General features: G+C 46.0%; 1 protein-coding gene across 4 annotated transcripts in view; it reads left to right on the plus strand.

Moving 5' to 3' along the window:
* The first annotated feature begins 612 nt into the window (after positions 1 to 612).
* LOC106610235 (type II inositol 3,4-bisphosphate 4-phosphatase) overlaps positions 613 to 13743 on the plus strand; it is a 185049-nt gene continuing 171918 nt past the window's right edge. For 3 of the 4 annotated variants that reach the window (XM_045722771.1, XM_045722773.1, XM_045722774.1), the window contains exons 1-2: positions 613 to 902; positions 10213 to 10257. In XM_045722771.1, coding sequence (XP_045578727.1) covers positions 782 to 902; positions 10213 to 10257 — 166 coding nt within the window. In that variant the 5' untranslated portion in view covers positions 613 to 781. The remainder of the gene's footprint in view (positions 903 to 10212; positions 10258 to 13743) is intronic. The other variant, XM_045722772.1, reaches the window with a different exon arrangement.

Genomic DNA, 13743 nt, shown 5'->3' on the forward strand with positions numbered 1-13743 from the left:
AAAAGTGAAATAAACAATATAACAAAAATCTTTCTCTAAGACTCACTGTGCTACAGTTGCACGCATACTTATTCTCCCCTCCCCTCTCTCTCTCCCTTCCTCCCCTCTCTCTCTTTCCCTTCCTCCCCTCTCTCTCTCTCTATGTTTTCATGTGCTCTGCCGTATGCATCTGCTAGCCTCACCTGCTGCATGGCAGATCTCCCATAAGGGGCTCAGCACTCATAGTCTTGTTAATTGCCTTTCTTAGAGAGAGAGAGAAGAACAGAGAGGGAGCGAGAGAAAGGGGAGGGAGAGCGAGAGAGGAACACACAGGGAAAGAGAGAGAGTCCCCTGCTGCATCGCCTGGATCTAGCTGTGGCAGTGCGTTAGAGAGGAGAGAGAGAGAGAGAGAGAGAGAGAGAGAGAGAACGTCAGCGTCCAATCCTGCCTGCCTCCACCAGTCTAGTCTAGGTGCTCCATCTGACAGCACAAGATTGATGGATTGAGCTGTTTATCGCACCTAACATCAATTCTGTCCTGCCTTCTCTTTCATTCCCTGCCTCAGTCCCTCATCCCCTCCCTCCCACCCCTCCCTCCCTCCCCACTCTTGGACCCCCACTTCCCTCTCTCCTCCGTTTTTAAAGGCGATGCTGCCAGAGAGAGCGGCGCAACAGTGAGAGAGTGAGAGGTGATCCTATCTGCCTCAAAGCCTTTCGCAAGGATTCGCGAGGAAGCGCTAGCCGGGACTGAGCTGGACTGGACCGTGGCATTCCTTGGAGGAAGAGGAGGGAGAGCCGTGGATATGGAGGACGGTGGGACACGGCACCTCGGCCATGAGTGCAGGGTGGACATGATGGAAGAGGAGGGGGAGCCGCTGACCGGAGGAGATGGACTGACCGGAGGAGATGGACTGACCGGAGCTGGTGAGATCTACATTTACTGTAGATCATAGGCAACTCCAGGCTTCGGTGGCCAAAGTGCTGTCACCCTTTTCCCCCCCATCCCCACAGATGATTCAACTAATTGCGTTCTATACTGAAGATCGTGATTAGTTGATTATTTGAGTCAGGTGTGTTAGCTGGGGCAACAGTGTGACACCAATCGGGCCCCTGAGGACTGGAGTTGGCCTTCCCTGCTGTAGATACAGCTTTCTTCTCTCTTTAGTTCACTCACTCGTTCTTAGAATGCTGCTCGTTCATCCTCTCCTCGTTCTCGCCGTCTATCTCGTTCTCTTTCTTTCTCCCTCTCCTATTTGCTTTCTCATTCATTCTCTCTCTGTTTTCCCTTTACCTGTGTCCTCAATTCTCCCCATCCATCCTCCACTAACCTCCACCCCTCATGCTCCACTTCTCTGCATTCTACCCCTCTGGACACCACTAACGATGAAATAAATAGAAAATGTCATCACGTCATTGAATTTAGGTTCAAAGTTGTGTGAAAAAAAATACAAAATGTCCTTACGCTGATGACTTTTTTTCAAATCCAGTTTTCCACGTTGATTCAACGTCATCACTTTGAATGTTTTTGTTGAACTGACGTTGAAAACAACCATCCGTACGTAAAATGTATGCCGGCATCACTGTAAGTCACTTTGGATAAAAGAGTCTGCTAAATAGCATATCTTTTTAGTATTATTGTATATTATATAGTGATTCAGTAATTCTTTGCCCAGTGGTTAGATTTGTTTGTCTGAAGCTTATTGACATACATGATTGTGTGTGTGTGTGTGTGCGTGCGTGCGTGACTATGTCTACGCTCTCAGAAAAAAGGATATGGCTATGGTACAGTATTGTTCCCTGGGGTAAAAAAAAGATCAAATGCACAATGTACCTTCAAAGGTACACATAATGATCTCACATGGTACCTTTTAGGGTACCGCCCGGCATGCTCTATTGCAGGGGGATTTTCAGAATTGTTTGTTTCAATATGTGTGTTTTTTCATGCAAATTGATTGATTGATCGTATGCTACACAAAGATAAATAACATACATTTTTCTAAACTAATCCAATTTGTTAGTAGTTGGACTTCTTTCACCCGTTACTGAGATTGTTCCCGTTTAGATTGTTAATCAATTTGTCTACCTTGGCAGTCATTCTAAATGCAGGTTGCAGTTGATTAAAAGTTCATTTTTTTTTAATATCCTAACTCTGGCTGGATTCCAATAGGAATTAAAAAGCACTTTGCAAGCCATCATAATGTGACTTGCCTGATGTGGCCTGCAATCCAGCAGTTTCAGATCACTGTGTTGGGGTAAAAATGGACTGTCAAAGTATGGCCTTATGATATATGTAATGTATTGTCATTAAGAGTTTCATTTAAATGATAACATTTTCACTTAGGCACTCACTTGGTGAAAGCTACAAGACTGAAAGCCATGAATGCAACAACCATGTCTCTGTCACTAGCAAACACAGTCATGGGTGGTACTGATAACTCTGAAATGAATCTGAAAGGCACCCTGGGAAATATGAAAATACAGTTTTACACCCTACAGTGTTAAAACAACACACCAGAACCTTTTTAGAGGTACATCTTTGCCACTTAAAAGGAACTATCTTGTCCCTTAAGGTACACTATTGGCTCTTTTAAGGTACCAGCTGCAAGGGTACAATTATGTACCTAGAACTAAAGGTACAAAGAATATACCTTTCAGGGTACCACAACAGTGACCAGCGTTTGTACCCCTTTAAGAACAAACGTTATTTCTTGGTGTGTGTGTGTGTGTGTGTGTGTGTGTGTGTGTGTGTGTGTGTGTGTGTGTGTGTGTGTGTGTGTGTGTGTGTGTGTGTGTGTGTGTGCGTGTGTGTGTGTGCGTGCTAAGGATCCTGAAAAAACCACCGTGTGGGCCAAACTGTTGTCACTAATAAGCTTTGGCAGAGGCAAAATACATCTCCCGTGATCACTCCAGGTGCATGATAATGAGATAAGCGTTGATTTCAGTGGTGGCACTGAGCCTCCATTCTGTCTCCTCCTGCGGCTGATGCCATGGCTCTTCAGGAGGACAAATACTGCAGTTTCACCATAGGGCTCAGTATTGTTAGCATCGTAGCACGCTAAACTCGGATGTCTTCCCTGAAGGGTAACAGCTAGTGATTGAAGCCTTTATGAAAATGAACGAAAAATGAGGAACAAGGAGCACACACACACATACATACAAACACACACACAAACCCTCTCTCTCTCTATTTCGTTCCTCTCCTCATCACAGCTTATGGGATCAGGGGATGTTTTGAAATATACGTCAAAATAAGATCATTTCCTGTCAAGTAAAGCTATTTTTTCCCCCTGTTCCTCCCTCCTCCTCCCTCCACCCTCCCTCCCTCCCTCCCTCCCTCCCTCCCTCCCTCCCTCCCTCCCTCCCTCCAGCCCAACTTTAAGTGGGTAATAATGAACACCTCTGCTCTGAACCTGTGCATTCCAAATGGCACCCTATTCCCTATATAGAACACTGCTTTTGATCAGGGCCCATACGTATCCTAGGGAGTAGGGTGCCATTTGGGACGCAGGCGTTGAACACCTCCGTTTTTGTTTTCTCAAAGTGTGGAGGGGGAAACGGAAGAAGGGAATTGAACAAAGAAGGTAATTATAGAGCTACAGAGCCACAGACAGGTTGACAACCTCCCATTACCAATCACAAGGTTAATTTGTTTCTCTTGTCGCTGGGTTGACGTAGAAGATAAGAGGCAGTGGGAACAGCGTTGGGTGAGATGAGACAGCCTTGGCGCGTTCAGGTCACCTAGACTAGAGAGTTAGGTATTCATTGCGCCCACGCGCTCTACATCAAAAGTCTAAAAGAGGTTAAAGGTCAGAATCCATTATATTTTTGACCCTGACTGACACAGTTTTGAACAGTCCCCTGTATGAATCATATCAACATTGACTATACTCATGGGCCTATGTTATCGTTGTGTTTCTGGCGCTATAAGCAGCATAATGGTGTTACAAGCAGGATATAGCTTATAGTTAGATAACCTCATTATCAATCCATTACGACCCAAGCTGTGAAAACACAAATCCACCTTTACTATCTAGGATTTGAACCTTTACTAGTCTGGATGTTACCACTTAACCCTCTGACGTTTATCCATCCCTCCTGGTTCACCCGTCTAAAACCACCTCATTAACACGCAACTTAACTGTTTCACGCCGCTTCATTAAACCTAGGTGACAAATCCTTCCACCACCATTAACTGTCTGTCCTCTCTCTAGTAGATCCCAGGGCCTTAATGTGACAGTAACTCACTCTCCCCATTCTACCACCACTTATTGGGCCTTTTGTTAAAACATCAATCTAGTCAGGTGTGTGCAAGCAGCAGGCCGTGCTAGCTGCTGTCGTTCTGGTGATTGAATCATCAGCATAGTCCAGGTGTTCTTCTGTAATGGCAATTTCTCTAGAAAAAGGAGAGACGGCGAGAGATTTCTTTTCTCCCAAGTTTCAAATCCCACTGAGCCCTCGTCAGGCAGTGAATTATGGGTAATGCGTTCAATGCATTCCCCTACTCCTAGGTAAATTATATTAAAAGAAAAAAACATGACTAGGTCTTGGGCCCGGCCTCTTAAATGTAATATCTATTCATGAAAGGGATAAGCGAGGTGATTAAGATCGTCGTAACAACGGCTGCTAACCCACTTTCACAGCCACGCCAGGGCTTTTTCCAGGCTTCTCCTTCTCAGGGAAATTGCTTCATTTTCTCACCACGTGGCTTCTGCTCACTCGACGCTCTGCAGGGGATGTAGGTGCGTGCAAGGTGGGAGGTATGGAGGGAGGGAAGGAGGAGGAATTTCTCTGGCATCATTTTGTGAGAACTGTGAATGAGCAGCATTCCCACGTGGGTCTTCCTCCCGAGTTCCGGCCTCCGCCTTCCCACTTTTCTCCGAGTTACGGCCCCGGCCCCAAGTGGTAAACACGTAGGAGGGGGAGGAAAGAGCGAGAGAGGAGGGAGGGAGGTTAAACGAGCATCTGCGAGACACAGACCCCCCCCCCCCGCAAGTCCTTGGAGGTTCATTAGGGCTGTCATCCCAGAAAAATCACCCTGTGCACTTCAGAATACATTACCCCCTCCTTTCCCTCCCTCTCTCCCTCCCTCCTCCCTATACCAGAGCTATTATTTCTAGATTCATATGAAACGTATCACAGATGGGCACACCTCAGTTGGCGTGGCCCCCCTCTGGTGTGTGTGTGCTAGTCTGTGCAAGTGTTCATGTGTATGTGCAAGTCCTTTGTGTGTGTGTATGTGTGTGTGTGTGTGTGTGTGTGTGTGTGTGTGTGTGTGTGTGTGTGTGTGTGCCTGATTTGAGTGTATGCATGCTTGCATGTGTGTGCGTAGTCTCCTCCGGTGCATCTCCAAGGACCCCCCTCATTGGTCTATTTCCATATTTATGACGCCAGAGGAGTAGCGTAGGTTGTACATTATACTGCACCTGTGTTTCTCTGTCTCTCCATGCTAATCCAACACACTGGAGTTGGGTCACCTGTGTTTCTCTGTCTCTCTATGCTAATCCAACACACTGGAGTTGGGTCACCTGTTTGTTTATCAACTAGTCTAGTCTATACACCTGGCTAATTCTCTCCTGGTGCAATTAGAGTCAAACTAATTAGGAATTTGTTTGGCCGCGGTTGGGTTAATTCCATTCCTGAAAGGGGTCAATTACATAGTCCCTGGTAGTGGAAGTTGGTACAGCTATGAGGGTGCATGGATTCTGTTCTCTATTGATACATCATTTTGTAATTTGGTGTACAATTTAGAGGCAATTCAATATCATCTTGGATAGTTGTTGCCACATGTTGACTTCAACAGTGAAAGGAGTATCTCTTGACTTTCTAAAATCTCTGTTGGCCTACAGCTGAATTAAATGTGTGTAAGTTCTGTCAAATGGAGTAGACCAAGGCGCAGCGTGGTTAGTGCTCATTATGAATTTATTTGATCTGAACACTGAAACAAATAACGACAGCCAAACAGTTCTGTCAGGTAAGATATACTAAACAGAAATAAACCACCCACAAAACACAATGAGAAAACCCCTACATAAATATGGTCTCTAATCAGAGGCAATGCGATTCAGCTGCCTCCAATTAGAGACCAACCCCAAACAATCCCAACATAGAAACAGAAAAATTTGATATTTAAACATACAAATAGAACATAGATCAACCCAAAAAATCCAAAACACACAAAACAACCCCCCCCTGCCACGCCCTGACCAAACTATCATAACAAAATGACCCCTTACTGGTCAGGACGTGACAGTACCCCCCCCCCCAAAGGTGCAGACAAAGAAATGCACCTCAAACAAAAAGAAAACACAACACAACCCCAAACCTAAAGGGAGGGAAGGGAGGGTGGCCACCGTCAACGACGGTTCTTGTGTTACACCCCCCCTCCCAATCCTCCCCCCTATGGCAGTGGCTCAGGAGCGGGACGCAGACCTCCTGCATGTCGCCCGCCAGTCCGGCGCTGCCAGAGTCGCCCGCCAGTCCGGCACTGCCAGGGTCGCCCGCCAGTCCGGCGCTGCCAGAGTCGCCCGCCAGTCCAGCGCTGCCAGCGAGGGTCCCCAGTCTGGGGTCGGCAGCGAGGGACCCCGCTCTAGAGGCGCCACCAAAGTGGGGTGAGCCAGTGGTGGAGCGGGGTCCCTCGCCGCCGACCCCAGACTGGGGACCCTCGCCGGCAGCGCTGGACTGGCGGGCGACTCTGGCAGCGCCGGACTGGCGGGCGACCCTGGCAGTGCCGGACTGGCGGGCGACTCTGGCAGCACCGGACTGGCGGGCGACATGCAGGAGGCCTGGCTCTGGGAGCAGGCACAGGACTCACCAGGCTGGGGAGACATGCAGGAGGCCTGGCTCTGGGAGCAGGCACAGGATAGACCGGGTCTTGAAGACGCACTGGAGGTCTGGAGCGCACTGCCTGCACAACCCATCCTGGCTGAGTTGTTACTGTAGTCCGGCACGGGCGGAGTGCTGGCACAGGGCGAACTGGGCTGTGCTGAGGAATGATGGCTGCCGTGCGTAGAGCAGGCGCAGGGTAGCCTGGGCCTAGGAGACGCACTGGTGGCCAGATGTGTTGCGCCGGCGCACTTCTCCCTGGCTGGATGCCCACTCTAGCACGGCACTTGCGGGGGGCTGGTATCGACCGCACCAGACTGTGCGTGCGGATGGGCGAGACCGTGCGCACTTCCGCATAGCACGGTGCTCTCCACGCCAAACGCTCCCCATAATAAGCACGAGGAGTTGGCTCAGGTCTATTGCCTGACTTACCCCAACTCCCCGTGTGCCTCTCAGGCTTCCTTGCCAGCCGTGTTCCCTCATAACATTGCCGGTGGGCCTTCCTTCCTGCTGCCCCCACTCTCCTGGCTGCCTCCACCTGTTCCCATGGGAGGCGATCCCTTCCGGCCAGGATCTCTTCCCACGTGTAGGATCCCTTGCCGTCCCAGATGTCCTCCCATGTCCAGTCCTCTTTTCCACGCTGCTTGGTCTTCTTGTGGTGGGTGGTTCTGTAAGTTCTGTCAAATGGAGTAGACCAAGGCGCAGCGTGGTTAGTGCTCATCATGAATTTATTTGATCTGAACACTGAAACAAAGAAACAAAAAACGACAGCCGAACAGTTCTGTCAGGTAAGATATACTAAACAGAAATAAACCACCCACAAAACACAATGAGAAAACCCCTACATAAATATGGTCTCTAATCAGAGGCAATGAGATTCAGCTGCCTCCAATTAGAGACCAACCCCAAACAATTCCAACATAGAAACAGAAAAACTAGATATTTAAACATAGAAATAGAATAACATAGATCAACCCCCCCAAAAAAACACACAAAACAAACCCCCCCTGCCACGCCCTGACCAAACTATCAAAACAAAATGACCCCTTACTGGTCAGGACGTGACAATGTGTTAGTACTGTAGACCTACAGTTTAATTAAATGTGTTAGTCCTGTAGACCTACAGTTGAATTAAATGTTAGTCCTGTAGACCTACAGTTGAATTAAATGTGTTAGTCCTGTAGACCTACAGCTGAATTAAATGGGTTAGTCCTGTAGACCTACAGTTGAATTAAATGTGTTAGTACTGTAGACCTACAGTTGAATTAAATGTGTTAGTCCTGTAGAGAGTTGCTGATTGGTGGAGTGATTAGAGCCCTGTGAGGTAGAGAGAGCTGTAAAGTGGCTGATTGGTGGAGTGATTAGAGCCCTGTGAGAGAGCTATAAAGTGGCTGATTGTGATTGGCTGTCCCCTATGGTAAAGTGATGATGAGAGGGCCTTGAGCAGCTCAACAGCTGCCATTGTCCCATGATCCCTGACAAGGGTATTTTCTTCTCACCATACAGACTATTGAAGTTTCATCACCAGTCATTTACATTTACGTCATTTAGCAGTGGGTCATGGTAGTATCATGTTATTAACATGTCACATAGTCTTAATGTTAAACACCAGTCATGGTAGTATCACGTTATTAACATGTCACATAGTCTTAATGTTAAACACCAGTCATGGTAGTATCATGTTATTAACATGTCACATAGTCTTAATGTTAAACACCAGTCATGGTAGTATCATGTTATTAACATGTCACATAGTCTTAATGTTAAACACCAGTCATGGTAGTATCATGTTATTAACATGTCACATAGTCTTAATGTTAAACACCAGTCATGGTAGTATCATGTTATTAACATGTCACATAGTCTTAATGTTAAACACCAGTCATGGTAGTATTATGTTATTAACATGTCACATAGTCTTAATGTTAAACACCAATCATGGTAGTATAACCAGTGGTGGTAAAAGTACCCAGTAAAAGTAAAGATACCTTAATTTTCAATTAAAAGTAAAAGTCACCCAGTAAAATACTACTTGAGTAAAAGTCTGAAAGTATTTGGTTTTGTACTTAAGTATCAAAAGTAAAAGTATAAATAATTTAAAATATCTTATATTAAGCAAACCAGACGAAACAATGTTCTTGTTTTTTAAATTTACAGATAGCCAGGGTCACAGTTCAACACTCAGCCCTAATTTACAAACGAAGCATTTGTGTTTAGTGAGTCCGCCAGATCAGAGGCAGTTAGGTATGACCAGGGATGTTCTCTTAATAAGTGCATGAATTAGACAATTTTCCTGTCCTGCTAAGCATTCAAAATGTTTGACTTGTGATTATAGCTAACTAGTGATTACTGATAATAAAATGAGTTAGTAACCTAATGATATGATCTGTCTTCGGTAGAAAATGTGTTGACTATTACCCAGAGTGCTGTGTTTGTAACACCCGGCCCATACGTCAAGACGTGTAGAGTACCCACGCTTCATTAGCCAGGTTGACGATGCTGGGAGAGAAGACAATTCTGCCCAGGCACTGCGGAACGAGGTCGAGGGGGGTGCACTGAGTGTGTGTGCGCGTGTGTGCTTATGAGTGCGTGTCTGTGTTTCTGCTTGTGTGTGTTGCAGAGAGTGTGTGAGTTTCTCTCTTGGCACGCTGCCCTCCAGCTATGGTGGTGAGCTCATGCCTCGATGATACCCGTCATACTGGCATCAGATGGTGGGTACAACCGATGGCTTCCCCCCTCCCCACCACCCAGCCTCCTCCATTAGTTCCCCATTGGGGTGGTTGTGGGGAGGGGGGAGCTGGGCATTCAGGGCGATGGATGTCGGGGAACTCTGGCTGTCACACACGCCGCAATCGGATAAATAGATTGCAGCCCCGTTTGTATAATCTAAAGCGATCCGGGCCATCAATCACACGTGAGGCGTTTCGCTCCGAGCCGTTACATAGCCACAGTGTTAAACCTCTCTGAAGACATATTGTGTTGATGATGGGGGAAGGTATTTTTCCATGCTTACTACCGTAGAGTGAATGGAAAGACTGGCACTGAAGTGGTGTTGGATTTTATTGCCTTTCATTTGGGTTTCATTTGGAGGAGAGGTGCCATGCTCGTCAACCTCGTTAAAAGCCAAAATGAAATGGTCGTAGAGGGCATAGTGGTTAATATGGAGATGAATGGTTATTTGATAGATGGTTTTGCCCTTTGCAGTGAAATGTGTGTGTGCGCTTGTGTGTGTTTCGGTGTCTGTCGGTGTGTCTGTCTGTTTTTTTTTCTCGGTGTGTCTGTCGGTGTGTTTCGGTGGCTGCACGCCTGTGTGTGTGGTGTCTGAATTATCTCAGATTATTCATTTTTCATGCGTGGACAGCTTTGTATTCTCTCTTAATGATCTTCCTCTCTCTCTGTTTCTGTATCACAGGTGTTATCCTGATTCCCAAGCTGCCCCATGTGGAGTTCAGCCTGGGTAAGTGTCTGTTCTCTCTCTGTTCTTCTCTCTCTGTTCTTCTTCTCCTTCTCTGTTCTTCTTTTTCTTCTCTATGTCCTCCTCTGTCCTTCTCTCTCTGTTCTTCTCTCTCTGTTCTTCTCTCTCTGTTCTTCTTCTCTCTGTTCTTCTCTCTCTGTTCTTCTTCTTCTCTCTGTTCTTCTTCTTTTTCTTCTCTTTGTCCTCCTCTGTCCTTCTCTCTCTGTTCTTCTCTCTCTGTTCTTCTCTCTCTGTTCTTCTCTCTCTGTTCTTCTCTCTCTGTTCTTCTCTCTCTGTTCTTCTCTCTCTGTTCTTCTCTCTTCTCTCTCTGTTCTTCTTCTTTTTCTTCTCTTTGTCCTCCTCTGTCCTTCTCTCTGTTCTTCTTCTCTCTCTGTCCTTCTCTCTGTCCTTCTCCTCTCTGCCCTTCTTCTCTCTCTCTGTTCTTCTTCTCTCTCTGTTCTTCTTCTTCTCTCTGTCCTTCTCCTCTCTGCCCTTCTTCTCTCTCTCTGTTCTTCTTCTCTCTGTTCTTCTTCTTCTCTCTGTCCTTCTCCTCTCTGCCCTTCTTCTCTCTCTCTGTTCTTCTTCTCTCTCTGTTCTTCTTCTTCTCTCTGTCCTTCTCCTCTCTGCCCTTCTTCTCTCTCTCTGTTCTTCTTCTCTCTGTTATTCTTCTCTCTCTGTTCTTCTTTTTCTCTCTGTTCTTTTTTCTCTGTTCTTCTTTTTCTCTCTATTTTTTTTCTTACTCTTCTCTGTGTTCTTCTTCTCTCTCTGTTCTTCTTCTCTCTCTGTTATTCTTCTTCTCTCTGTTCTTCTTCTTCTCTATGTCCTTCTCTGTGTCTTCTTCTCTTAGTGTTCTTCTCTCTCTCTGTTCTTCTCTCTCTCTGTTCTTCTCTCTCTGTGATTCTCATCTTATTCCATGCCACAGGGTTCCAATTTCACCATGTAGTCAGAGCTCAGATAGCCAGACACATCCTACTATCGACAGAAGGCCACTATGAGACCGGTCAAACATACACATGTACTCACATGTGTGTGCAAACACACACACACACACACACACACACACACACACACACACACACACACACACACACACACACACACACACACACACACACAGTAGAGTGGGTCTGGTTCTTCTTCCTGACTGTCTTACAGTAGAGTGGTTCTGGTTCTTCTTCCTGACTGTCTTACAGTAGAGTGGTTCTGGTTCTTCTTCCTGACTGTCTTACAGTAGAGTGGTTCTGGATCTTCTTCCTGACTGTCTTACAGTAGAGTGGTTCTGGTTCTTCTTCCTGACTGTCTTACAGTAGAGTGGTTCTGGATCTTCTTCCTGACTGTCTTACAGTAGAGTGGTTCTGGATCTTCTTCCTGACTGTCTTACAGTAGAGTGGTTCTGGTTCTTCTTCCTGACTGTCTTACAGTAGAGTGGTTCTGGTTCTTCTTCCTGACTGTCTTACAGTAGAGTGGTTCTGGTTCTTCTTCCTGACTGTCTTACAGTAGAGTGGTTCTGGATCTTCTTCCTGACTGTCTTACAGTAGAGTGGGTCTGGTTCTTCTTCCTGACTGTCTTACAGTAGAGTGGTTCTGGATCTTCTTCCTGACTGTCTTACAGTAGAGTGGTTCTGGATCTTCTTCCTGACTGTCTTACAGTAGAGTGGTTCTGGATCTTCTTCCTGACTGTCTTACAGTAGAGTGGTTCTGGATCTTCTTCCTGACTGTCTTACAGTAGAGTGGTTCTGGATCTTCTTCCTGACTGTCTTACAGTAGAGTGGTTCTGGTTCTTCTTCCTGACTGTCTTACAGTAGAGTGGTTCTGGATCTTCTTCCTGACTGTCTTACAGTAGAGTGGTTCTGGTTCTTCTTCCTGACTGTCTTACAGTAGAGTGGTTCTGGATCTTCTTCCTGACTGTCTTACAGTAGAGTGGTTCTGGATCTTCTTCCTGACTGTCTTACAGTAGAGTGGTTCTGGTTCTTTTTCCTTTTCAACTATTAGAGATGGTTTCATGTATATTTTATACTTCTGCAATGGGAGAGTTGTATTTTTGGTCGATGCATTGTTGCCCATGACAAGGTTCACTGTGTCGGAGTCTGACAGGGTGGGTTATGCGAATCTTAGCTGCAGTGCTCTGAGTAGGGAGAAGAGGTTCATTGGCTTGGGAGGTGGGGAGGGGGAGAGAGGTGAGCCATAATCTTTCATCTTGACCACCCCCCAGGCATTGTGTTATCAGTAAAGCCAGTGTATTTTCCTTACCAGGTGATATAACCAGGTAAAACTGGGGTCCAGAGTTTTTCCTGGTCAGGTCAGTTGTCCAGAACAACTCCTGGCCCTAGTTATTGGGTCTTAGTGTGTAACTCTATAACTCAGTCAAGTCATCATTTAAATGGTAATGTGTCTCTGCTCATCACAAAGATATTGTTTTCATCCGTTTCATCTGTGTATAGAGAGAATAAAACTCCATATTAATACACATCACTGTTGTAGATTTAAAACAACAACATATGGACATGTTTTCCATTGAACACTCTGGACATTTTTGTCTACCCACAATGCCTGCTGAGCAGACCAGCAACATGCAGCAGGAGAGCAGCTGGCCAATCAGATTGCAATTTGAGTGCTGGTGCACACATACAGGGACTCCCAGCTCAGTTTCATTTCTAGACAGATTATCTGCAGTTAAGGACCGCGCGCATGCGTGTGTGTGTGTGTGCGCGCGTGCATGCAAGAGTCTATTAGTGTGCGTGCCCACACACACACACACACAGTGTACAAACAAATATATGGTCCCCTTGGCCTGTTAACCATTGTACTACATAACACATTTAATTTAGGTGACAATAGAATTGACTGGAGTAGAGCTGAATAAATATGCACTGTGAGTCTTTGTGTAGTGATGCAATGCTTCTCCAGAGGTTGTGAAGTGGCTTCTGTTCTAATGTAAATGTTCTGGAACAATGGAGTCAGTCTGCTTGACAGCTGCTGAGGAAAGGGTGACATGTTTGTATAATTGCAGTGGTTGTGTGTCGTGTGTGTGAGTGTGCGCGCATGTAAGCATGTGCGTATCACTCTGTCCCTCTCTCTGTGTGTGTGTGTCGGCCTACTACATCAGCAAGACGTCCCCCCCACATCTTCTTCCCTTGATCCATCAAACTGTAAATACCAGTTGTGTTTACCTAGGCTTTAAATTACATGTGTATTTTATTCAGTTGCCATTCAACATTTTGACTGAAAGGGCTTTTGTTGCTTAGGGAAAACATGATTATCGTGAAGCTCTTAGCTTGAGGTACATGTGTTTTTATTGATAGAGGCTGGCAGTTCTTTTATTCATGCCTTCCTTTTCTCTCTCGCTCGATTGATTCATGAAATGTTATTGCCAGAAATACCAGGAATACATCCATTGAAAACCGCAAAGAAAAGGGGTTTCTTGGTAATCCTTGAAAGCTGAGGGCTCTTCACCTACCTGGGGTTCAAGCTACAGTATATTATAAAATAT

This window comes from Salmo salar, chromosome ssa08 (assembly GCF_905237065.1).
Source record: "Salmo salar chromosome ssa08, Ssal_v3.1, whole genome shotgun sequence".
Taxonomy (NCBI): domain Eukaryota; kingdom Metazoa; phylum Chordata; class Actinopteri; order Salmoniformes; family Salmonidae; genus Salmo; species Salmo salar.